The 24,508-nt window shown below is 42.2% G+C and overlaps 1 protein-coding gene across 1 annotated transcript in view; it reads left to right on the forward strand.

Moving 5' to 3' along the window:
• Window positions 1–24,508, forward strand: part of TNFRSF19 (TNF receptor superfamily member 19) — a 135,528-nt gene that overhangs the window by 64,640 nt on the left and 46,380 nt on the right. The window contains exons 4-5 of the mRNA XM_089685806.1: window positions 882–1,060; window positions 9,478–9,563. Coding sequence (XP_089541932.1) covers window positions 882–1,060; window positions 9,478–9,563 — 265 coding nt within the window. The remainder of the gene's footprint in view (window positions 1–881; window positions 1,061–9,477; window positions 9,564–24,508) is intronic.

Here is a 24,508-nt window from a genome sequence, read left to right on the forward strand (position 1 = left end):
GGGAATACCGTTTCCATGAAGGTGTGTAATTGGTCAGCAACAATGTTTAGATATGTGGTACGTGTCAAAGTAACATTCACATGAATAGCAGGACCCAAGATTTCCCAGTAGAATATTGCCCAAAGCATCACACTGCCTCCGCCAGCATGCCTTCTTCCCATAATGTGGTGCCATCTCTTCCCCAGGTGAGCAATGCACATGCATCCGGCCATCCTCATGATGTAAAAAAAAAAAGTGATTCATCAGATCAGGCCATCATGTTCCATTGCACCGTGGTGCAGTTCTGATGATCACATGTCCATTGTGGGCAATTTTGGCTGTGGACACAAGTCAACATGGGCACCCTGACAGGTCTGTAACTACGCAACCCCATACACACAAACTGATGCACTGTGTGTCCTGACACCATTTTGTATCAGAATCTGAATTAATCGTTCCAGCAATTGGAGCTACAGTAGCTCTTTTATTGAATCAGAATACACAGACCAGCCTTTGTCCCCCACGTGCATCAGTGAGCACTGGCCACCTATGACCTTGTCATCGGTGCACCAGTTTTCCTTCCCTAGACCACTTTTGGCAGGTATGACCACTGTGACAGGGAACATCCCACAACATCTGCAGTTTTGAAGTTGCTCTGACCCAGTTGTCTAACCAATTTCGTCCTTATTCTTGCTCATTTTTTTTTTCTGCTTTCAACGTAAAGGACAACATATTCCCTTCCTGCCTAATAGGTTCCACCCATTTTCAGATGCCATTGTCAGGATATAATCCAATGTTATTCATTTTACCTGTCATTGATCTTAACGTTATGGCTGATCAGTGTGATACCTATTATTTTATGTTTGGTGCAATAAATCACAAAAAGTATTTTCCTCTTGCAGGAATGTGGCTTTGGATATGGAGAGGATGCTCAGTGTCTGCCTTGTAGACCCAATAGGTATAAGGAAGACTGGGGCTTTCAAAAATGCAAGACCTGCCTAGACTGTGCCACTGTTAACCGGTACCAGAAAACAAACTGTACATCTGCTGCAAATGCCGTGTGTGGAGAGTGTTTACCGGGGTGAGTAAGTTGACTTTCCACTAAGACTGACTCAGTAGTATGACTGAGGCTTAAAATATTTTCTGTTTGTAAGGTTCTGTGCTTCTACTGGTGGGTCCAGCATAAAATTCCAGCAGTGAGCGTTTCCTTAGTCTTATAGGGCTGCTGAAATATGGCATTCATATGTAAATATTATATATGTAGGTTCCATAGAAGTTCCCTTATTGTTTATATACCTTTTACTGTATCTTAATATTATGATGTTTTTAGGTAAAAATAGTTTAACATAATTGTATACTGTGTTTTAAAATGCTAAAACTCTATATATTCTTTGTTAAAGGGAAATTGACCTGGCCTAAATAGTGCCTGAAGTACAATTTGTAGTGTTATTATATTATCCGGCCTTTCCTAACTTTTTTAAGGTGGAAGAATTATTGGAATAACTTTCTGGTCTCAAGAACCAGGAACTAAATCTACAGATCACCTTACATTAGTGCAGTGTTTCTCAACTCCAGTCCTCATGGACCCCCAACAGGTCATGTTTTCAGGATTTCCATTATTTGGCACAGGTGATTTGATCAGTTTCACTGCCTTAGTAATTACCACAGCTGTTTCATCTGAAGGAAATCCTGAAAACATGACCTGTTGGGGGTCCATGAGGACTGGAGTTGAGAAACACTGCATTAGTGTGATGGTCACTGGAAAGAGTACTCCTTACATTATTGGTCATAAGGAACATTTCTCCCTTACAGATAGCTAAAAAGATCAGTGGTGTCGGTGGGAAGTTATCTGAGCGGCAAACATTGCTGATTGCTCAAGGAACCCCCATCAACCTCTGGTGGAACCCTGGTTTAGAAAAGGCTGCTATGATCAGTCCCTTTTGGTGTTCTTTGGTTCCTTGGCTCAGTTTGTACACAAGACCCTATACTCTCAAATTTGAGATGAACGCTGAATTCCAAACAAACAGACAAATACACAGATGAAATACATACAAGGGAGCTGTTTACCTGACAAAGGATTTGTATACCTGTCCACCTATTTCTGTCAGTCTAGAGATTTGCTGGTTTTGCAGATGTGCTAATGAATAGGAAGCTGCATTAACCTTTGTAATTTATATCTGCTGGTATTCAGCATTTAGCCCCACTACTGCCATTCAGCTGCCAAGTGACAGAGTCTCAGCGGACTGTACAGGCTCTGGCATTTTATAGTTGAATAAAATGGGTTGGACTTAATCTCCTTTTGAAGAAGTTGAAACCCCCACATGTAACGCGTGATCCTAAGACCTGATGCAATCCACATGGATGTAGAGATTGATTGAAAGAATAAAGGGATCCTTTCAGGCACCTCATTTTAAGTGTTTTTCAGGCAAACTTGGGTTCAGTTTATATTTAAAAAACTGTGTTCTAGTTGTATACATCGGTGTGACCCGCTGAGGCTATACATGCACTTTTGGACATACGGGTTAATTAGGAGGTGTCTCAGCTGTGTCTCAGCTGTTGACAATGAACCATAATATGTGAGATGACTAGTGTGTATCCAGAGCTTGACCTTCCTGTCTGTTTCTTTCTCTACAGAATGTGCTCAGGATGATATCTCTGTACTGAATCTAATACTTTTATTTTGACAAGTCAATCAAATTAAATACTGCTTAGTCAGCCTCACTTGTAGCTCATTAGGTCCTTCATTTCAAAGGTCCATTGCAGCAGTTCTTCCATATTTAATGAATTCTCTGCCTGGTATGGAAATACTAATTGTTACCATTGAGAGAAACGCAGTATTTTTCTAATGATTTGAGGGAGGAAATCTCAATGTGAGAAACTCATTTGGAATTCTTAACTCCAGCTTCTTTTGAGCTGTGACAATTGTGTTTGGGCCTCTTTTGGAACAGGTCTTGCACTGCCACAGGGAATCATTATGGTAAATGTATGCACACAGTAGGTGTCAATATTCGAACATTATCCTTTCTTTCTTGTCATAATATGGAATAGGTAGTCTTCAATAGGACCATACAAGTAGGCCTATTTCATGATGCATCAATTGAGGAAAGGGAAGCATTCCATCGCAACCAATCAAAATGAATCCGTAACTGGCCTGGCTACAGTGAACTCAAAATCATGTTGCTGTGGTTTACTGCAGTGGGCACACAATTGTTCTTGACCTAAACCCAAGAATAAAATGTTTATCTCTTTCTCATTAACGTTGGGGCACAGAATTCAGAGACAATTGGGTTATACTGCCACTGACAGAGCAGGATTTGGACACTAGCAAACAAGAAAACTGTGATCGGTCCTGTATAACCTTCTTACTCCCAACATACCTCAGTTTTTTTGCTAGTGTCCTATGAGGATGGACATATTTTCTGTAAAAAGCGCAACAGTTTTTTTTGCTAACCATCTTTTCCTACATTCAGTAGTATTATTTATGATTTGATTAAACATCGCCTACTGAAGCTGCTGAAGCTAGTCTCTGTGCACAGCTATCCAGATTGGGGTATCCTCCAGAATAACTTTGGAGGCCATGCCCAGACCCCACTGGATGGGTCAGTTGCATGGCTAGCCTGGAATGTGACCTTCATGCACTGGGCTCTGTATTGTGGTTCTTTCCAGACTTGAGTATACTGCATTAGTTCAGAGGAGCACTTTCTTGGTCCAGAGCTTTGGCACAGCCTCTGGTGTAACCCAGTCTCTGAAGACTCACTTTGTGAGCAGGTCATGTAAGTTGAGCACTGGAAGCTGCCTCATGATTAAGACTATTGGGTGCCAATATTATCCTTTTTTTCCCTTACTGTTGAAAGTGGTGATGAGGGATTGGTAGCTGATGTAATTTCAGGCGGAGTGTAGCGTGCATGCCTGCTCTCTTCTTCTCACCAATCATCGTGGAGTAACATATTTCCACAACTATTCCTTATTGCAAGTGAATTATGATCAGTTGGTCTTTGCTGTCTGTTTATTGTGACCTGGTCACCTCCATCCATCTAAACCTCTCCTGCTCCCAGCAGCTGGTTCATGAGTATTGAAAACCTAGTCTTGTACCTTTTTAACCCCTTCATGCCTAAGGGTAAAACAAATCTTAATGTCTGTCAGGGAATTGGAAGATCGCCACAGCGATCGAATCTGCACATGCGTAGAATCCTGACAAAACGTACAGGCAGGCGGGCACTAGGACCCAGGCGCGCCTGTCACAAATGACGGTGCTGGGCAAGCACTAGGACCCAGGAGCGCCTGTCAGGAGTTGGGCAGGCTATTTAAACCTGGCTCTTGCAATGCTCAAGTGCCGTATGGTCTTATCTGTGTTCCTGAGTTCCTGTGAGTAGATTGTTTGTTGCCGACCCTGCCTGATACTGATTTGCTGTCCGTCTCCTGCTCTGATCCCTGGCTTTGTCTGACCATTCTCCTGCTTAACCCCATACGTTCTGACCTGTTGACGAACCCGGCTTGTGACCTGTTTATCCCTCTGCCTGCTGATTCTGTACTACACCGCCACCACTGTTACCAACCCGGCCTGCCCGACGCTGCTTCAGTTACCTCCTCACATCAGACTCTTACCCGCTATACACCTTCAACGGTGCCTCTACCACAGCTGGGTGAACCCAGGGGCCGCGACCTGGTCTCGGCCTGCTCCAAGTCCATCCCCACCATCAGGGGCTCTGGTGAACAAGCAGGTCGGAGCTTAGATTCCGCGCCTTGGGGGATTCCGGTCTGTGGAGTGCTAGAGGCTACCGCTGCAGGATCCCTGACAATGTCTAAGCACAATCTTGCAACTTTGACGTGTTAGTAAAACTGTACATATCATCACAACTACTTTGTACATCCAGGTGAATTATACCTTGTTTTTTTTAGGACAAATTTGGGCTTTTTTTACATTTAGCTGTGTGTTTCTTGTTACTACCATAGCCTACCACCAAAGAACAACCCAAAATAAATTTTCCAGCTATTGACAATTGCAGCGATACCATATACAGGGAAGGAAATAAATATTTGATCCCCTGCTGGTTTTCAATGTTTGCCCACTCACAAAGAAATGATCAGTCTAAAAATCGAATGGTAGGTGTATTGTAACACTGAGAGACAGAATAGCAACAAAAAATTCAAAAGAAATGCATGTCTAACAAATGATGCACATGCAATCATTATTGCATGCAAACTGATCCTGTTTGTGAAATGTTTTGAGCTGGTGCCAGCAGCCCTAAGTTACTGTGTGGACGAGTTAGTGGATGCCTCTCATCAAATATACTCTATGGGGCCACTTTCACACTGATGAGTTTTTGAAGTATTTTTGCGTTTAAAAAAAAAAAAAACTTCTGAAAAGCTCAAGAAAAATGCCTCCCTATGTATGTGAATGTATATCTATGTATGTTTTCACACTGAGTTGGTGCGGTGTAAATCAATGAAAAACGCCTGAAAAGCTCCTCAAAAATGCCTGCAAAGTGCCTCTGAGAAGTATTTTTGGTGCAGTTTTTAAGTCAAGTGTTCTTTAAAAACGCTCAGAAAGCGCTTTAAAAGCACGGTAGATATGCCTATGTGTTTTTGCTGTGTTTTTGCAGCAGATCAGTGTGAAAGTACTGTGATTTTCTTGTTACTGAACGTGTGGATAACTTTTTTTGGTTCATCTACCCCAGCAGAAGAAGCTTGGATCTCCAGCAGGGAATTTTTACCTCCCACCCCTGAGACCAAGAAGAGTTTCACTCCCATGCCTCAACCTCACAAGTCTACCAAAATTAAGTACCCTGTACAACTGCAAACCTTTTAAATAACCCAAGCCCACTGGCAAATCCTCTTGAGCACCAAGTGGGGCCCCAGTTTGCAAAGTGGGGGACAGTTGTTATCCTTTTTGGACACATACACCATCTCAAATGCCTGGGTACAGGAGCTTGTTTCCAGGGGCTGCCAGCTACAGTTTTGTTCTTAGTCCCCTCCTAATTTCATGTCTTCCAACCTGCTTGTGTCACAGCACAGCCTAGCAGATCTCCATATAGTCTTTTCTAGCCTTCTAGGTCAAGGAGTTATCACCCCATTTCCTACACTGTAAAAGTTTCAGGGATTACACTTTTTCACAGTCCCAAAACCAAAAGGGTGCATCCTCCAAATCCAAATATTATGCATGGAAACCACCAGGTGTGTCATAGCCTTCCTTCAACAGGGAGAGTTTCTGGCCTTTGTGGGTATCAAGGGTGCAAACTTGCATGTTCCCTTTTGTCCAGCAAATGAACGTTGCAATAATTTGCACTTCCAGTTTTTTGCCCTGAAATTCAGCTTATCTTCTGTGCCTTGAGTGTTCACCATGGTCCTGTATTAGCCTTGCTACACTCCCTGGGTATCCCATTGTGGGATATCAGAACAGCTTTGTGTTCAGAGACCATTTGGCACAGGTTGGTATGGCTGACAGTGTAGTACAATTTGGACCAGTCCTTGGAAAGTTTCAGTTGGATTCTCAACCTTTAGAAGTAAGTTCTTGAGCTTGGAGTATCTGGATCTTATACTAGACACTCAGGAGTCCACCTCTGGAGTTGGAGAAATCATTCCTTTCAAACTTCCTGGAAAATCCTCCACATAGGATGCTTGCCTGACAGGCAGGGGTGGAGTCCTATACACCTGGTCATTGTAAGAGACTGAAACACCAGAGGAATCCAAGTTTCGCAATCAATAGTCTGGAGCTCTGAGCAATTTGGTTATCCCTACAACACTGGACATCTTGGTTAGAGGGTCATCCAGTCAGGTTCCAGTGGGACAATGTCACAGTGGTAGCCTGCATCAACTATAATAAAGGAACCAGTAGTCCTGTGAAGGCAATAGAAGTAGAAATTATACAGTCTTTAGCAGAATTTCATGTTCCAACCTTCTCCGTCATTTACATTTTGAGCGTGGACAGTTGGCAAGCAGACATTCCCAGTCTACAGTGCCTGGACCCAAGAAAGTGGTCTTTACACCCAGAGGTGTTCAGGAACTTGTGTCACAGGTAAGGGTGCCAGATGTGGACCTTCAATTGTTGTTCAACAACAAACAGGACAGGTTTGTATCCAGGTACAGGGATACTATGGCAGAAGCAGTGGATGCTCTGGTGGCTCAGTGGGGTTAGTTCAACTTCAAATCAAAGCCTTTGCGCCTCTGATACTTCTAACTTGTCCGTTCTGTAGAATTGATATGGAAGAAATTCTGGTGATCCTCAGCTCTAAATTGGCTTGGGCGGATGTGGCGGAACTTGATGAGAATGCAGGTAGATGCTACTTGTGCTATTCCAGATTTTCAGGTTCTCAAAGACCAGTTTTATCATCTTGCTTTACAGACACTGGCATTACTGGCATGGCTGTTGAAACCCTAGTCTTAAAGGGCAGTGGTGGCTTTGACTCCCACTTTTATTCCCACAATAAAATAAAAGCTAGGAAGTCCATTTTCTGCAAGGTATACCATGACAGATGGAATGCATATTTTGCTTTGTGCGACAAAAGAAAGTTTAATCACAGGAAATACTCCATGAGGCAAATCCTCACCTTTTCAGCAGTTGGCCCTGAATCAACAGTTGGCCCTGAGTACTAATGAGGGCTAGATCACTGCACTAGAGGGCTAGATCACTAGCTTCCCATTCTAGCCTTTATATGTTTTGAACCTATCAGAGATATTCTCCTTTCCACTCTTACTGCGAAGGTTGCTTTCCTTGTTGCCACCCCCTCTGTGAGACAAGTTCTTGAGATGGTGGTTTTGTCCTGTAAAGTACCATTTTTTTTTTTTTCATCTTGCATAAGGGCAGGGTGGTGTTGAGGCATTGAGCCTGCATCCATCTTTCCTAATGTGGTTTTGGCTTTTCATCTTAGCCAGGACCTTGTTCCTCTGTCTCTGTCTGGCTGCAGTGCATTAGTCATTGTCTGGATGTGGTGCGTTCTGTTTGTGTCTATCTCACATCTACCGTTTCTATTAAAAAAGACTGACTCTGTTTGTCATTCAAAATGATTCCTGTAACACTCCACCATTTCTTGGTGGCTTAGACAGATCATCATCCAAGCTTATGGTCCGAACGATAGTGTTCCACCTTTCCATGACAAGACACTTCGGGGTTGATTTACTAAAGCTGGAGAGTGCAAACTCTGGTGCAGCTCTGCCTAGAAACCAATCAGCTTCCAGGTTTTATTGCCAAAGCTTAATTGAACAGGCTGAAGTTAGAAGCTAATTGGCTACCATGCACAGCTGCATCAGATTCTGAGTGCACCAGTTTTAGTAAATCTACCCCTTCATGTCAAGACACACTCTGCTAGGTCTGTGAGTGCTTCTTGGGCTTTTCGGTATCAGGCTGCCACCTGGTCTTCTTTTCATATTATGCCATTTTCAGATATGCAGGCATTTCAGGCAGTTTGTTTGGGCCTGTTGGTTTTCTGTTGCTGTAGCCCACATATTTATATATAAGCCCTCATGCACAAATGCTAACTCCAGCCTTTTTATTAATTTAATATGAACGAGATTTTTTTTTTACCTACTGTTTTATGTAAACCAACTTTTATAGATGACAAAAGACTTGTTTAGTGCCCGTTTAATGTGCTCATATTACAATATTTGTAGCATGCAGGCTCCTGCTAAAGGATTGCACACAATGTGTTTTTTTCGTTTTTTTTCGTGTGTGTTTTTGTTTTTCTTTTCACCGCTCGATAAGCTTTTCTGCATATGATTTTTGTTCATGATGCATTTCAAAGTATTTGTTCCACTCTGCTTGTTTAGGTCCACAAATACCTCAGTTGTAATTCCAAAGTTCCACTCAGCATGGCCGACAGCGGTAACTCATACCAGCCATCTTGTCAAGAATGCAGCAGTTGTTTTTATATGCTGCCGAATAATCACATTATGGCAGAAACCTGGCCAGATATATCTAAGAACTTTCTGTTTATTCTAGCAGAATGTTGTCTCCTGTTTTACAGGTGGTCGTTCTTAATTGAGGGAGTATGCTCTGCAGTGTTATCATTTCAGTATCACTTAACTACCGGAGCATTTTGTGCCATAGATGTCAATAACATTATTAATTATATGCTAAAGGATATTTTTAGCCTTTATAGTATTAGTTTGATGGATTGCATAGTGTTATTTTGATTAGTAATATAGAAGGTAAAGATACTGTACAGTCCAGCCAAACCTGAATAATTTGGTTTTAAAGCTCACACAATCAATAAAGCCTACTTGACTTTTCTCCCAGCTACAATGATTTAGCTGTTGGTATCCTCAACTTCTGAATGGCTAAAAGTATGAACCTGTAAAGCTGCAGGTGAGTATGTCCAAGCTTGTTCCATGACCATCCACTTTGTGAGCCTACAGTCTTTACTACACAAGTTGGAGCATAAGAGGGTGGTTGCACATCACAGAATCAAGGGAATGTTGAATTTAAAATCTTGAATGCATTTGTAACAACCAATGAGCTTGTGAACCTGAAACCTTCGTTAATTAGAACACTTTGTTTTGCAGTTACTATAGAAAGACAAAGCTTGGTGGGTTTCAGGATATGGAGTGTGTGCCCTGTGGAGATCCCCCACCTACCTATGAGCCTCACTGTGAGTATACAGTCATTCTATATTCTTCCAGTTGTGAATCCTGGCTTGGTTATTAAAAAAGTTAACTGTATTCGAAATTGGAAAAAGGTGTTCTTCAGCACTTTTATACAAGCATTGTGTGTTTGAGAAAGGGTTTGAACTTGGCCAATTTTACATCTATTAGACACCATATCTCCAGTAGTTGAGAAAGTACCACTGTGTCGGCTACTCACTGACAGGGTATTCTAGAGCTTTTGGTTCAGTAATTGGTGTGCTGCAGGTAGCCTGTGCCAGCTTTATTATAATTTGAAGAGGAAAATTAGTATTTTTGTGAATTTATCACAGTACTGAAGAGAGGTCTGAAATACTGAAGAACACACTTTCAATTTTATAATTCTTGGACTGTTATACTGATGTTCATTGAATGAACTATTTGCAGAAGCTTGTAGCCCCAAAAAAATCATTATTGTAGGCCAGCTGTTCCCTAGAAGCAGCCGCGGTTCACAGAAAAATACGTCCCGAGGATGAAGCATTGTACAGCTCCCCATATTGTAAAGTAGTGCATTCTTTAAACACGCTTCAAATAGTCTATCACATTACTTGGTAGAATGAAGCATGAATTACTCCCCTAGACTCAATGGACACAAGAGAGTTGGAATCCTCCTATCCCCACGCAGCCTCTTTCAGGTTCTTCGCTCTCCTCCCATTCTGTCCCTCTCATCATTTGAATCTCACTCCAATTTCCTTAAGAATTGCTGTGATCTACCGGCCCCCAGATCGGTATCAACTTTCCTTGATGACTTCAACATCCCTATTAATACTAACACTCATGCTACTTTTAAACGTCTTAGTTTAACCTCCTCATTTGACCTAGAGAAATTGATACATACTTCTACTCCGATGGTAGCACCCTTGACCTTGTATTCTCCTATCTATGAACTCTGTGCAACTTCTCCAACAATCTTTTTCCTCTCTCTGATCACCACTTTATTAGTTTCACTCTCTTCCACCTCCTCTCCTCTATTCGGCTGCTGACCCTCTCTGTGACAAAATCTGATCCTTGTCCTGACCCAATCTAGCCACTTCTATCTACAAAAAATCCCTGTCCTCCACACAATACGATCTCACCCCCCTCACTACACACAAAACCGGGCCCTGACCCCTACAACCCTGGCAAACAGATGACACCAGAAGTTTAAAAAAATTTAGCCGCACTCTTGAGCGTCTGTGACGTAAGACTAAGTCTCACAATGACTTCAATAGAAATCTGCCCTCCAAAAATACAAGTCTTGCCTTCATACTGCCAAGCTGACCTATTTTATCACTCTCATTAACACCTTCTTATCCAGTCCCCGTCAACTCTTCTCTACCTTTAACGCTCTTTGTCCTCCACTGCCTCCACTCACTAATGCACTCACTGCCCAGGAGATCGACAATCACTTCAAAAATAATATCGATACAATTCATGATGAAATCTCCATTCTAAAGATATCCCCCCCATCTAACACCCCATGACCACAGGTTCACTCAATACTTCCCTTATTCAACCCTACTACTGTAGACAAGGTTGCTAAACGTTTATCTAATGCCCACCTAACCAACTGCTCCCAGGACCCCATTTCCTCTCAAATTCTGCAGTCAACCTCTGGAACTATCCTACACTCTCTAACTCACATTTTCAATCTCTCCTTCTCTTTTGGCATCTTGCTCAACCCTCTAAAACATGCACCAGTCATGCCCATACTTAAAAGCTTTCCTTGGACTCCACCATTCTTAACAACCTATGCTCCTATCTCCTTACTCCCCTTTTCCTCCAAACCTCTTGAAGGCCTGGTCTACAACCGACTGAGTGACCACCTTACTAAGAATAATCTCTTTGATCCTGAATCTGGATTTTGCCCTCACACTCCACAAAATCTGCTCTCCTAAAACTCACAAACAATTTACTAACAGCTAAGACCAATGGACACTATTCTGTATTTCTACTTCTTGACCTTTCAGCTGCCTTTACTACGGTTGACCACCCCCTCCTCCTCAGAAAATTTTACTTCTTTGGTCTCCATGACTGTACTCTTCGTTGGTTCTCATCCCACCTATCCCGCCGCACCTTCAGCATCATTTACAATTCTGTTTCCTCTTCTCCTCCTCCTTTTTCCATCAGGGTCCCTCAAGGTTCTGTTCTTGGACCTCTCCTATTCTTGATCTATACTTCCTCCCTGGGTCAGCCTCCCATGACATTCAATATAATTTCTACGCTAATGACACCAAATCTGTCTCTGTACACCTCTGCTCACAACATCAGTCTCCTCATGCATCACTAATTTACTGACTGACATATCAGTCTGGATGTCACACTATTTCCTCAAACTCAACCTGTCCAAAACTGAGCTCCTATTAATTCCTCCCCCACGTGCCCCTTCCCCTGACTTCTCTGTCAAGATCAATGACTCAGCTATTAATTCGTCCACACATGCCAGGGAGCTAGGTGTAATCCTGGACTCTGAACTCTCCTTTCAGCCCCAAATTCAATCACTTTCTATAGCTTGCCGCCTCAGCCTCTGCAACATATCCAAAGTACACCCCTTCCTAACCAATTACACAACAAAGCTCCTAATCCACTCACTGGTTATCTCTCATCTCAACTACTGCAACTCCCTTCTGATTGGCTTACCTTTTCATAGGCTGTTCCCCCTTCACTCTGTCATGAATGCTGCTGCCAGACTCATACACCTTACCAACTGTTTAGTGTCTGCTACCCCTCCACTGGTGGCCAGTCACCCAACAATTTAAATTCAAAATACTAGCAACAGCTTACAAAGCCATCCACAACACTGCCCCCAGCTACATCATCATCCTAGTCTCAAAATACCAACCAAATTGTTCTCTTTGTTCCTCCCAAGACCTCCTGCTCTCTAGCTCCTTTGTTACCACTTCCCATGCATGCCTCCAGGACTTCCTCTGAGTCTCTCCCATCCTATGGAATTACCTACCCCAATCTGTCTGACTATTTCCTACTCTGTCCACTTTTAGATGATCCCTGAAAACGTTTCTTTTCAGAGAAACGTATCCTGCCTCTAACGACTACTCTTATTTTCCCCAAAAGCTCACCCCCCACAGTTATTGTATCACTTGACACTCACTTTTAGATTGTAAGCTCTAGCAAGCAGGGCCCACTGATTCTTATTGTATTGTAACTGTACTATCTGCCGTCATGTTGTAAAGCTCTGCGCAAATTGTTGGCACTATATAAAACCTGAACAATAATAATGCATTCTTATTGGCATGCCAAGATGCTTTCTTTTATATAATAGCTTCTGTAATTGACAACTTCATTTGATGCTCTTATCAAACATTTGACAGGACACTAACAATGGCAGTAGCCACTGAGATGTTCAATTATAGCTCTCACAAAGCAGTAGGATACATGTGCAGTCTTTCTCAATATGTCTTGTTAGATGTCAGAGATGCCATAAAGTGCACCTGTTTTTGCTTTTTCTGATGTCTTTGATAAAAGTTGCTCAAAAGGTACTGACGTTGTGTGCCTGGCCACTATAGGTAATTATTAAAAATGACAACACCCAGAGTAATTTTATAGTGTATTATAATTATATTGGTGGAAACATGTTCCGCAGTGCTGTTGTTTTTTTTTTATTACAGCTTTCACATACTCTTTGTAAGTTAAATGATCAATTCCTAAGGTGGAACTAAACTCTCTCAAACAATATAAACTATTTCAGTCTTTATGCTGCTTGCTGCTAGCATTAGTAAATAGTTAGATAGAAAGGTATGTTTCTGGTTGACCTTTCTTTCATGTATGCATTTACAGTATGTGGCACATAAAATGCACTAAGCTGATATGTAGTGGTAACAAAGCCTTCTGGAACATATATTATGACTAAAGGACACGTAAACAGGTACCATATCTATTTGACATGAAGTGCACAAGCAGAAATCTTCCTGTACCTTCCAGACTGACCCAAATCTTGTTTCACTCGTGTCTCACATGTTCCCCCTCCCAGACACTGCAATTCACAGCGGGAGGGTTTGAGCAATAGAGACAATTATTATTATACAGGATTTATATAGCGCCAACAGTTTGCTCAGCACTTTACAGTATAATGGGAGACAATACAGTAACAATACAGTTCAATACAAGAGGGATTTGAGGGCCCTGCTCCTTGGAGCTTACAATCTAGGAGTCAATCCAGAAAGCAGTTGGTAGCTCTAGGTGTGGCAAGCCCAGTTTTTCATAGTTGTCTCCATTTTTTTTTTCTTCTCTCATTTCTAAATATAAAATAAAGTAAATAATTGAAAGTATGGTATGAAAAGTAATATCTGCCATCTAAAAACAATATCAAGTTTGGCTATGTTGACTGCAAATGAAGTTTGACAAAGCCACAATTGTTAACCTGTCGCATGTCCAAAACCTGAAAAAGCCCTGGGACTCTGGGGTTTACATAGGCTAAAGGTGCTGGGACTGGAGTGCTACAACAAATTAATTTTTTATTTAATTTTGTATACACTTTTTTAAAGCCACCCTAAAGGATGGTAAGAGTTGACACCTTTCTATTAGCTGTGGCAGGTGGGCAAAGATGGAACTCGTGGGCAAACTATCCATCCTCTAGCAAAACCAAAATGGCAAATTTTGGGTGGCCCAACAATTTTTTTTGTCCCTCTTCATGTTGACTCTAAAACAGGTTGATAAATTAGCTCTCCTGCGTAGTTGGCTGCTTAGATGTTAGCCATGAAATGGCCTTTAAGAAAACGTACAGAGAAGATTGAACATTACTTATCTCCAGCAGATGTGTGGATATTTTACTGGACATTGCATACTGATAATATTTCAGTCTCGGACCTAAGTCTGCTAAAAGGCAGAGACAAATATTTGTAGGTTCTATTGAAGTGCTGTGGTGGCGTATGAAAGTGTTAATGCCTGTGGGGCCCCCATAAATTAACAAAGTCTTTTGTAACACTGAGATGGTTTGGCAAGTGTTTTGTTTGCCTGTGAACACTTGTAAGGGGCATGAACTTCCTGTGCTGAAGGCTTATGGAGTGTAGCAAGTTTATTAAGACTTTGATCAGAAATTCTAAGAACTAGTAGCAGTTGATTATTACCCAGCTGGCAATAAATCTCCAGCCTTCCTTTTATCCACTGCCTGGTTTTAAAAGATTTTTAAACAGAAACTGGTTTAAACATTTACCCTTTCACTTGGGGAGTCTTGTCGGAGACCACTAGGGTGAGACTGGAAGAATCTAGTAACATACTGACACCTAGCAATTGGATATTTATCTTTTCTATTAAGAGTTTTTAAATATTTTTAGACTTGTTCTTATGCAGAAAGAATGCAGTTTAAAATGTATGTCAATCTAAATAGATTTTTTTTAGATGGAGTGGGGAGAGTTAGGACCCTTGTTTTTACTGTTCTTGGGGGCTCCATTAACAAGATTTGCCCCCATTTCCTGTTTTTATGACAACCATTTATCGGCAAGGAAATGTGTATATGTGTGTGTGTGTGTGGGGGGGGGGGGGCTTCAACAGTAATTCAGAAATATATAGATAGTGCCAGCCAGCCAGCCTGCCCGCCCACAGACATGCTGAGTTATGGGACTACAAGTGCCAGCCAATCTATGCACAGTAAGTCACCCCACCTTCCCAGCAGTACTTTATACTGGCCCACGGAAATAACTGCTGTAGAGTGGCATAATCAACGAGCTGAACCCACTGCACAGGGAGGTTTACAGCCCAAACAAGGGGTCTTCTAACCCAGGAGAGGCTGAACCTGGGAACACCATAGGAGAGAGAGAGAGAGAGAGATATTCATTTTTTTTTTCCAAGGTGTCCGGAGTGAGGATGAAAAAAAGAACGCTGAGTGAGGGGAGACAGCCACTCTTATGGGCTTAGAGGTGTACTCACTTTTTTGCCAGTGGTTTAGACATTAATGGCTGTGTGTTGAGTTATTTTGAGAGGACAGCAAATTTACACTGTTATACAAGCTGTACAATCACTACTTTACATTGTAGCAAAGTGCCACTTCTTCAGTGTTGTCACATGAAAAGATATTATAAAATATTTACAAAAATGTGAGAGGTGTACTCACTTCTGTGAGATACTGTGTGTGTGTATATGTATGTGTGTATATATATCTCTGGTCTCACAGCATCAGGTAAAACATAGAACAGAGCATGGTTTACCAAAGTAGTAATAGCACAGAAAAAGCAGTAAAAAAAAAAAGAAAAAGAAAAGATGATGAAAAGCCAGGCTGGCGAAACTGCTGAGATGAGGATCACCAGTGGAGTTATATGAGTGAGAATGGAAAATTTGAAAACCGGCAAAAGCATATGTGGTGGGTAGAGGAAGGAATCCAATACCCCACTAAAAAGTTTTATATTTGTTGAAAAAACAAGAAGAAAAGAGTAAAGGAGGATGGAAAAAATAAAGAGGGAAAAAGGAGGGGGAGTGGATTGGGGAGGGTTAGCAGGCCAACAAATGGTCTCCATCTCTGAGCTACTACATCCCTACCTTCACAGGGCTAGGCACCAGGAGCACTATGTATTTCTCAGAGAAAGTAAACCGAGTCCAATAAAACCACATCATGTAGAAGCGGGCCTCTTGTTTCCTCATGGAAGAAGGGAATTCCTCCATTCACATATTGTTCATTGATCTAATCCACTGAGACACTGTGGGAGGAGGTATTTTTTATTGAGAGAAAACTAAGAGGTAGAAGACATGCAGCTGGGTCTTGCTTAAGGGACAGATTGGTAAGATCTTGCATTAAAGTGCAGACATCTCTCCACAAGGGGTGGACCTGCAGACATGACCAGAAGATGTGGAATAGCATGCCCTTGGCCATGCCGCATAACCAGCAGGTAAGTCTAATGTTTTGGGACATGCAACATAGCCTAACCTGGACTCTGTACCACCTGGCGAGTAGTGTATAACCTGTTTCCTGTAGCCTTGATGAGATAGAGGATTTGTGTCTGAAAAAAATGATAAACTTGCGTTGTTTTGGGGGGGGGGGGGGGTCAAGTGCACAGCGAAATCTCTCTCCTACTCGGCAAAGATAGCAGGAATATAATTCTCCAGCGGAGAAATCAATGTAGTTTAGGCAATGGAGAGACTGTGCCTAAGAGGTGTGGGGAAGCAAAATAGAAAGTAGATAGTGTCTAATTTGGGAGGACTGCCAGGTCGGCAGGGGAGAAGAGGTCTGGTCTGGATGGCCAGGACAGATTTACAACTTCCATTTTCCCGGTAGTCTTGAAATCTGAATATGTTTGTTGTTATAAATAGACAAAACCTGGCATCAAGGAACTCCTGATGAGTGGTCCAGGTTTCCGAACACGGTGACATCAGGGAGTCTGTACCAGAGTTGATGATCATAGGAGAGGTCTTAAAAGCAAATCTGTAAGTGGTACCCAGAATAGGATGATCCCTTATGGAGGTTGAGCCAACATTCCGCAGCCAAGGGAGATCCTGCAAGTTTATCTGTTACATAGTCTGTTCCAGGGATACCCTGCTCTTGGTAGTGGTGTGTTTACACCTGTCCAGTAACCTGATCAAGTGGACAGCCTGATGATGTTGAACATACTTTCAGAAACTTAGTCCCCCTGTATTGTTTGGATAACCTAGGTCCCCTGATTGTTTGGATAAACTGAGGGGGTCTGTTTTTAATTCATGGTAGGCAGTTAGCCCTGAGAAATTAAATAAATTCTCTTTTGTACCAAGTGGATGAAATATGGTGGAAGTGCAATGAGGGGAGTTTGGAAGAGAAACCGCAAGAGGGGGATTCTTTTGCATTTTACATTAAATTTTAGAACAAATGGGCTTTACCGAAATGAAAATTACATACATTTAAAATTTAATTCAGAATTATTTCAGTCAAGAAATCAAGAAAAATTTTCCATCCTGCTCCTTTCGATTGTTATCATCACTGTGGTCAAAAATTAACGTCAATTTGGCCCCAATAACATCAGAACATCAAACAAACGTTCCTAAATCAAAACCTTTCAAAAGAAATTCTGCTAGTTTATGGCCAACTTTAGCTTTTTCCTTTTGTTGAAAAACACCTTTTGAGTTGAAAAACATATGAGCATTTTCTGAACCCATCTGGAAAGAAAATATGCTTTGTCAACTGGGGATTCTTTCTCTTGTAAATCATTCTCATCTAAAAGCCAATGAAGATAAGATAAGGAGGGAGCACCTTATATAAACCGTTATTACAGGCAAGTTAAATAGGGAAGGTTCCAAAGAAAAAAACTTGAACACCTGCCAAGGGGAGTTAGGAGTGCCGTAAAGATGCCAATATACAGAGCAGATTGTGAAGCCCAACTGGGCTTTATATGGTGAAAAAGATCACCTGGAAAATCAGTATTTGATTGGCTGCGATTTCAAATAAAGAATGGCTGATACAATAAGGTAATCGCTGCTCATGTTTGCAGTCAAGAAAAATAAGCCTTTTTTTCCCCCCACCTAAAGTCTGAACTAGGCTTCTACTGAGATATGTAGCTACAACTCCAGGATGGGCCTGGGAAAGGTCTTTTAATATGCATTGGGTATACAGTGGTACTAACTTAAACACAAGTCTAACATAGGAGGATATGCAAAAGAGAAAGGTGTGTGTGTTTGTTTTTTTGTTTTTTTTTTCCATGCACCCCTATGTTGTACTCCTATTCATGTCTATCAATAGCTGTATGCAGAACCTGGGCTGCCTGGGCGGGGGGAAAACTCTGGGCACCCATGTGCAAGAGCCCTTAAATGTTAGCAAGCAGGTTAATAGTTCATTTTTAGGGTTCAGTTAAAATGTTAGGGAAGTAGGGAGGTTAAATGTTGGTTGCGTGTATATCCATAGGTGCTGGTATCCATAGGTGCTAGTATTGAACCTTTACTACTTGGAAACTGGCTTGCATCTTCGTAATAAAAACCTGTACAGAACTGAAATATGTAAACCTCCACTAAGGGTTCCCCAAGACCTGAACATTTTTTTAGGGGTTCCTCTGTGGTAAAAAGGTTGGGAAAAGCTGCCCTACAAACTTATAGATGCAACACAGTATGGAAGAAAGCAAAGTCCAATTGCGGAAGTGTAAAAAAAAAAAAGAAAAAGAAAGCATAGTTGTTTAATCCCTTCCTGCCTGCCTCGATGTGCCTTCTGAAGCCCTGGGAGCCAAGAAGGATCACCGATCATGTGACCATTGTGATTGGTTGTCACAGTTGTCACTTGATTGGAATCCGGTCCCACCGGCTAGTGGGGACCAAGAGCTGTCTTTGACAGCTTGGTTTCTGTACTGGGTGTGCGCTTTCAGCACAGAAATATTGGCGTTAAAGCCCACCCTTTTGACGCTGCACAGAAGTGTTACATGGGAAGCAACAGGTTTTTCCAAAGAGGTAAAACATTGAGGAAAACATCTAGGTGAAAAAGAACCTGAAATGCAAAATATTCATGTTGCACTGGAGAGTAGATCAAGGTATGATGCACAGCCGCTGCCATCTTCTAAGCACCAACTTCCCCAAACAAATGGGTGCAGCAGCATGGAAATTCGATCTTGATGCCAGAAAGTTTACAACTGTGTAAATGACCTTTTCTATTACATTTCTGTTACCGATCATTAAGTTCTCGGTAAACATTTGCTTGAGCACTGGTGTGAGGAGACAGGCTAGCAAAGCTGCCTGTAACTGCCTGTACTGCACAGGTTCTGTTCCCATGTATGTGATGTGGGGATAAGAAATGAATACTCTGTAACTGATGGCTTGAGTGTATGGTATTATATAGGAGCACTTTGATCACGCTGAGATATGTGGAAAGCTAAACACTCACATCAGTCCCCCATCTGGATGGTGTTTTCAGCAGCCCTCGGTGTCACAAATGATTTAATGTCTTGAATGTTAGCTGAATAACTAATGGGTGTGTGCTCAGGATGATTAATAATTGTAACTCAAAGAAGTGTAGTGCCACATTCCACCATACAATAGCTCCTGAGTGCTTATAAGTGACCACTCTAAATACATACTGTAACTACTGATTGAGCAACCTTTTCATTTCTTTCTTCCTTTTTTTTATTCAAGAGAACTCTGTTTTATTATTATTCAGAATTGATTCACAGTGGATGTTTTAGAACAACCGCAACCCTTTTTGCAAAAATAATACTATGGTATGACCTACGCCTTATAAAGGGGTATAATAAATTCTAAGTACATTGGTATCTATTTTGGAACATTTACAAATTGTAAATGCACACTGCTGTAGGCTGAGTGAATTTGTAGAGGTCACTGATCAAACATCAACACCAAAACATGTAAGCACTTTGGTCCAGCTTGGCATTTTCCGCATAAAAACACCGTCCCCCAAAAAAAACTTCTTTAAAAGCTCCTTTTACCATCATGTGACACAACATTGGGTTCCGAGTATTTATATTTTTTCCTTACAGGTTGGGAGGGTCATTGGGCAAAGAGCAAGCAAGGATGTGCTTTAAAGAAGAAATCTGGGCAAATTTTTTATTTTCCCATACAGTGGGGCTGTGCCCACAGTGCATGGGTTAAATGCTTGTTTTTGTCTAGGGGCTCAGAAAGTAAAGATATACTTGCCTAATCCGCCGACCCTCCAAGTGCAAGAACGGTCCTCAATGCTTCTGCCCTCCCGTACGCTTGCGGTCTTGTGAATGGGCTGTTCCTGACCTCATCATGCCTATAGACCAGCTAGGGACGGGAGGAACAGTCCACTGCTGGATGTGGGTGAGCATGGCTTTTCGGAGAATCGGAATGGGTAAGTATAGCTTTACCCTGAGCCCCTAGACAAAACAAGCACTTAACCCATGCAGTCCCGGGCACAGCCCCACACGACAAAATAACATTTTTAACCGGTGTTATGCTTTATAGAGCGCATACAAATGCAAACCAATTCTTATGAACACTGAAAATTTAAGTGAATAACATTGATTATCTCGCTACAATGATCTCTGAAAGTCTGTGGGATATATTAGTCTGCAAGTAAACATGTTGTCCCTTGTTGATGTGTTGAAAGCAGAAAAAATGGGCATCGCAGTTTGTTGTGTATGAGGCTGTGTAGTTGCTGACCTCTCGGGATGTCCATGCTGACACATGTCCATAGCCAAAAGTGTCCACAACAGGTACATGAGCATCAGAACTGGACCACAGAGCAATGGAAGAAGGTGGCCTTCTTCACATTTTCTTCTTCATCATATGGATGGCTGGGGGCATGTGCATTGATTACCTTGGGGAAGAGATGGCACCAAGATGCATTATGGGAAGAAGGCATGCTGGTAAAGGCAGTATGATGCTTTGGGTAATGTTCTGCTGGGAAACCATGAGTGCTGCTATTCATGTGAATGTTACTTTGTCATACTACCTAAACATTGTTGCCAACCAATTACACCCCTTCATGAAAACTATTCCTTGATGGCAGTGGCCTCTTTCACCAGGATAATGCACCCTACCACACCCTACTAGATCTCAATCCAATCAAGCATCTGTGAGATGTTCTGAAAAAACAAGTTCAATTCATGAAGGCCCCACCTCGTAACTTACAGGACTTAAAAGATCTGCTACAGACTGCTTGGTACCAGATACCACAGCATACCTTCAGAGGTCTAGTGGTATCCATTACTTGACAGGTCAGGGCTCTTTTGGTGGCAAAAGGGGGACCTGCTCAATATTAGGTGGGTGGTCATAAAGGTAACAGCAGGTAGCTTCTCCATTCCAGATTAGATCTGAACACCTGCATGCAGCTGCAGCCACTGTCAGCCTGTCCTTGCTTTGTATAGGCTCAGCGGCTACAACTATCCCCATCCACTTGGGAATCCAAACACCAAATTCTGCAGGATTATTGATGCATTATTGATTATCGATGAGTAAAATCTCATAATAATGAGGCCTTCTATTTTCATTGGTCCTGGGAACAATGTATGTGCAGCAGGTAAATTCTGTTAAATGCCTCAATATAATACAGACTTGTGTATGTGATCTTTCACAATACAGTTCTGATAAATATCACTTCTATAAAATAATGATGTTGCTGCATATTTTGCAGTCAGAATACACCTGCTGTGAATCGTCATTCACCTTCATATTTAAAGGATAAGTTCACCTTTGGGAACATGTTGCATGTTCCACCTGTTTTTACGTAACATGTTCCCGATCCTTTAGCCGCCGACTGCTGCCCCCCTCTCCCTATGACAGAAGTATGGGGAGAAGTTCCCCACACCAGCTGTCACTTTTCAAAAACAGTCCTCTGTGAATGAATGAACTACAGGTCCCAACAGCCTTAGCGGCTGTCAGCTTGTAATCTTTAATGATCTACCACGGCGCTGTGGAGCGCTATGGTAGTTCATTGATTCTTCCTGTCAGAAGTATCGGCTTGCTCATACGGGATGTACGAGTAAGCAGATACGTTGAGAGTCTGCAGGAGACCGGCATGGCATCAGCGATCTGTTGATCGCTGGTGCAATGTTTTAGAGGCTCCTAAAACAAAAAATAATAAATGCACTTTTTTTTACCTGCAAAAAATGTGCATTTATTATTTTTTGTGTAAAGGTGAATTTTTCCCTTAAGAAGCCTGATTTCTAGCATAGCACTCCAGTCCTCTTCCCCTTATACATGCTGTGCTGTTTTCACTAGAGGAGTCCAGCGGCAATAAGGCCTGTCTGCATTCCTCTGCACAAGTTGCTGAGCACTGGAAATAAATGGCTTTGTTCTCTCCTAAACCTCTCTTGGCCACTTGAGCAATTGTGCATCCGACACATCAGAGGTGCATGAGACTATCTCTTGTGCTGCCTTCTTCATGAATAGCTTCTCAGCTTGTACAATATCTTGTGTTTGAGGAATCACATTACACTGGATGTCTGATCTTCCCTCATCGCAGTCTGAAACAATCGCTGTATTCTTTGTTGAAAGGGAGGACGTTTTAAAGAGGTTCATTGTGCCTCTGTGACCCGTTCAGCTGTGTGTATTTATCTAATTACAAAAGGCATAAATGTAATGTAAAGCCAAACAATGTGTTTGCCAAGCATTCATAACCCGCTCCATGGTATGAGGGCAAATGGTGGCTTTCTGTTTTTTCTTTTTTGGTGCTTGCTCATAATTAAAGGCGACCTTGCATTATAATCGCATTAACAAAAAACAATCTGAAAATATTATCTAGCTTCCAAAGTTTGGGCTGGAATTGCACCAAGTTTTAGTTTGGGATTGTATGGTGAAGCATTAGGACATCTGTTGGGTTTTTGTTGCTGTCTGGGGTTACGTTGGAAAGATTTCCCATCAGTTCCTGTCCTGGTGACAAGAGAACTCTTCCTACTGGGAATGCAGACAACTAAAAACATTACCAAGGTTCTAATCCAGGGGCGGACTGACAACTCATGGGGCCCCCTAGCAATAGAGGATCATGGAGCCCCTGTGTCCTTGCCCAAACTCAAAAAAAACCTATGAAAAAAGGTACCAGGGACATCTCATGGGGCCCCCTACTGACCCCGGGCCCTCGAGTTTTCAAATGGTCAGTCTGCCCCTGTTCTAATCGCTTACCACTAACAAAGTGTTTTTGTTGCCACCTGCACCATCTCTATGGCCACCTCCACTGGAGCATCAGGTAAACAAACGAACAAAAAAAAATGACCGAGCTTCTAGCTGCGCATTGTCTGGGTTTGGGGATACGTATTTTTACGGCTGTCAAATTGGGACCAGTGTCTGTGTCCATGCAGCCACTGCATCCCAGTAGACAAGAATGGGACTGTGTGTACAAAGGATGCATGAAACACCTGTGCATCCCGTGTGGTCAAAGATGGCCCTTCGCATAGATGTATGCATAAGTGCACCCCTATGAATGATGGCTGAGACCGAAGGTGATGGGAAGTCCACAATGTTACAATTGTTACCAGAACATGAGATTGGGGTAAACCATTTAGTGGGGACACCTGTTCCAGTGGCAACTGTCTAATATGGGCATTCCCCTCACTGGGCAGAGGATTCCTATCATGTCCTATTGTAGCTTTGGAATTCAGACAGCAACAAGTAAACTGAAAAGGGTTTTAAAGTGTATTTAACCACTTGCCTACCGGGCACTTTTATCCCCTTCCTTCCCAGGCCAATTTTCAGCTTTCACAGCTGTCGCACTTTCAATGACAATTGCGCGGTCATGCAACTGTGTACCAAAACTAAATTTTTATAATTTTTTTGAGACAGAGCTGTCTTTTGGTGGCATTTAATCACCACAGGTTTTTTTATTTTTTGCTAAACAAATTAAAAAAAACATTTTGTAAAAAATGTTTTTCTTGGTTTGTTATAAAATTTTGTAAATAAGTAATTTTTCTCCTTCACTGATGTGCACTGATGAGGCTGCACTGATAGATGGCACTGATAGGTGGCACTGATGAGGAGGCCCTGATATGTGGCACTGAGATGCATCACTAATGGACTGAAAGGCAGCACTGATATGTGGAACTGATAGGCAGCACTGATGGGCACTGATATGTGGCACTGACTGGTCCTGATAGGAGGTACTGATAGACTGCACTGATTAGGTGGCAGTGATAGATAATGACAGGCAGCATTGATGGCCACTGAAAGGCAGCACTGATATGTGGCACTGCTAGGCGGCACTGACTGGCCCTGATAGGAGGCACTGATGGGCATTGACAGGCATCACTAATGGGTACTGAAAGGCAGCTCTGGTGGGCACTTATATGTGGTAATGATGGGCACTGAAAGGCAGCACTGATAACCAGAGCACTGATGATCGGTGCCCTGATTATCAGTGTAATGTCCCTTCTGAGGAATGCCACTTATCGGCTCTCCCCTCCTCACATGCTGTTAGCGAGAGGAGACGACTAACGATAACCAGCATTTCCTGTTTACATGTGATCAGCTGTGATTGGACACAGCTGATCACATGGTAGAGCCTACGTCATTGGCTCTTTACTGAGATAGGTGATCCGCTGTGTCTGAGGGACACCGCGCACCACTGATC

This window comes from Staurois parvus, unplaced genomic scaffold (genome assembly GCF_062004578.1).
Source record: "Staurois parvus isolate SC_StPar_1 unplaced genomic scaffold, SC_StPar_1.0 ptg000387l, whole genome shotgun sequence".
In the NCBI taxonomy this organism is placed as follows: domain Eukaryota; kingdom Metazoa; phylum Chordata; class Amphibia; order Anura; family Ranidae; genus Staurois; species Staurois parvus.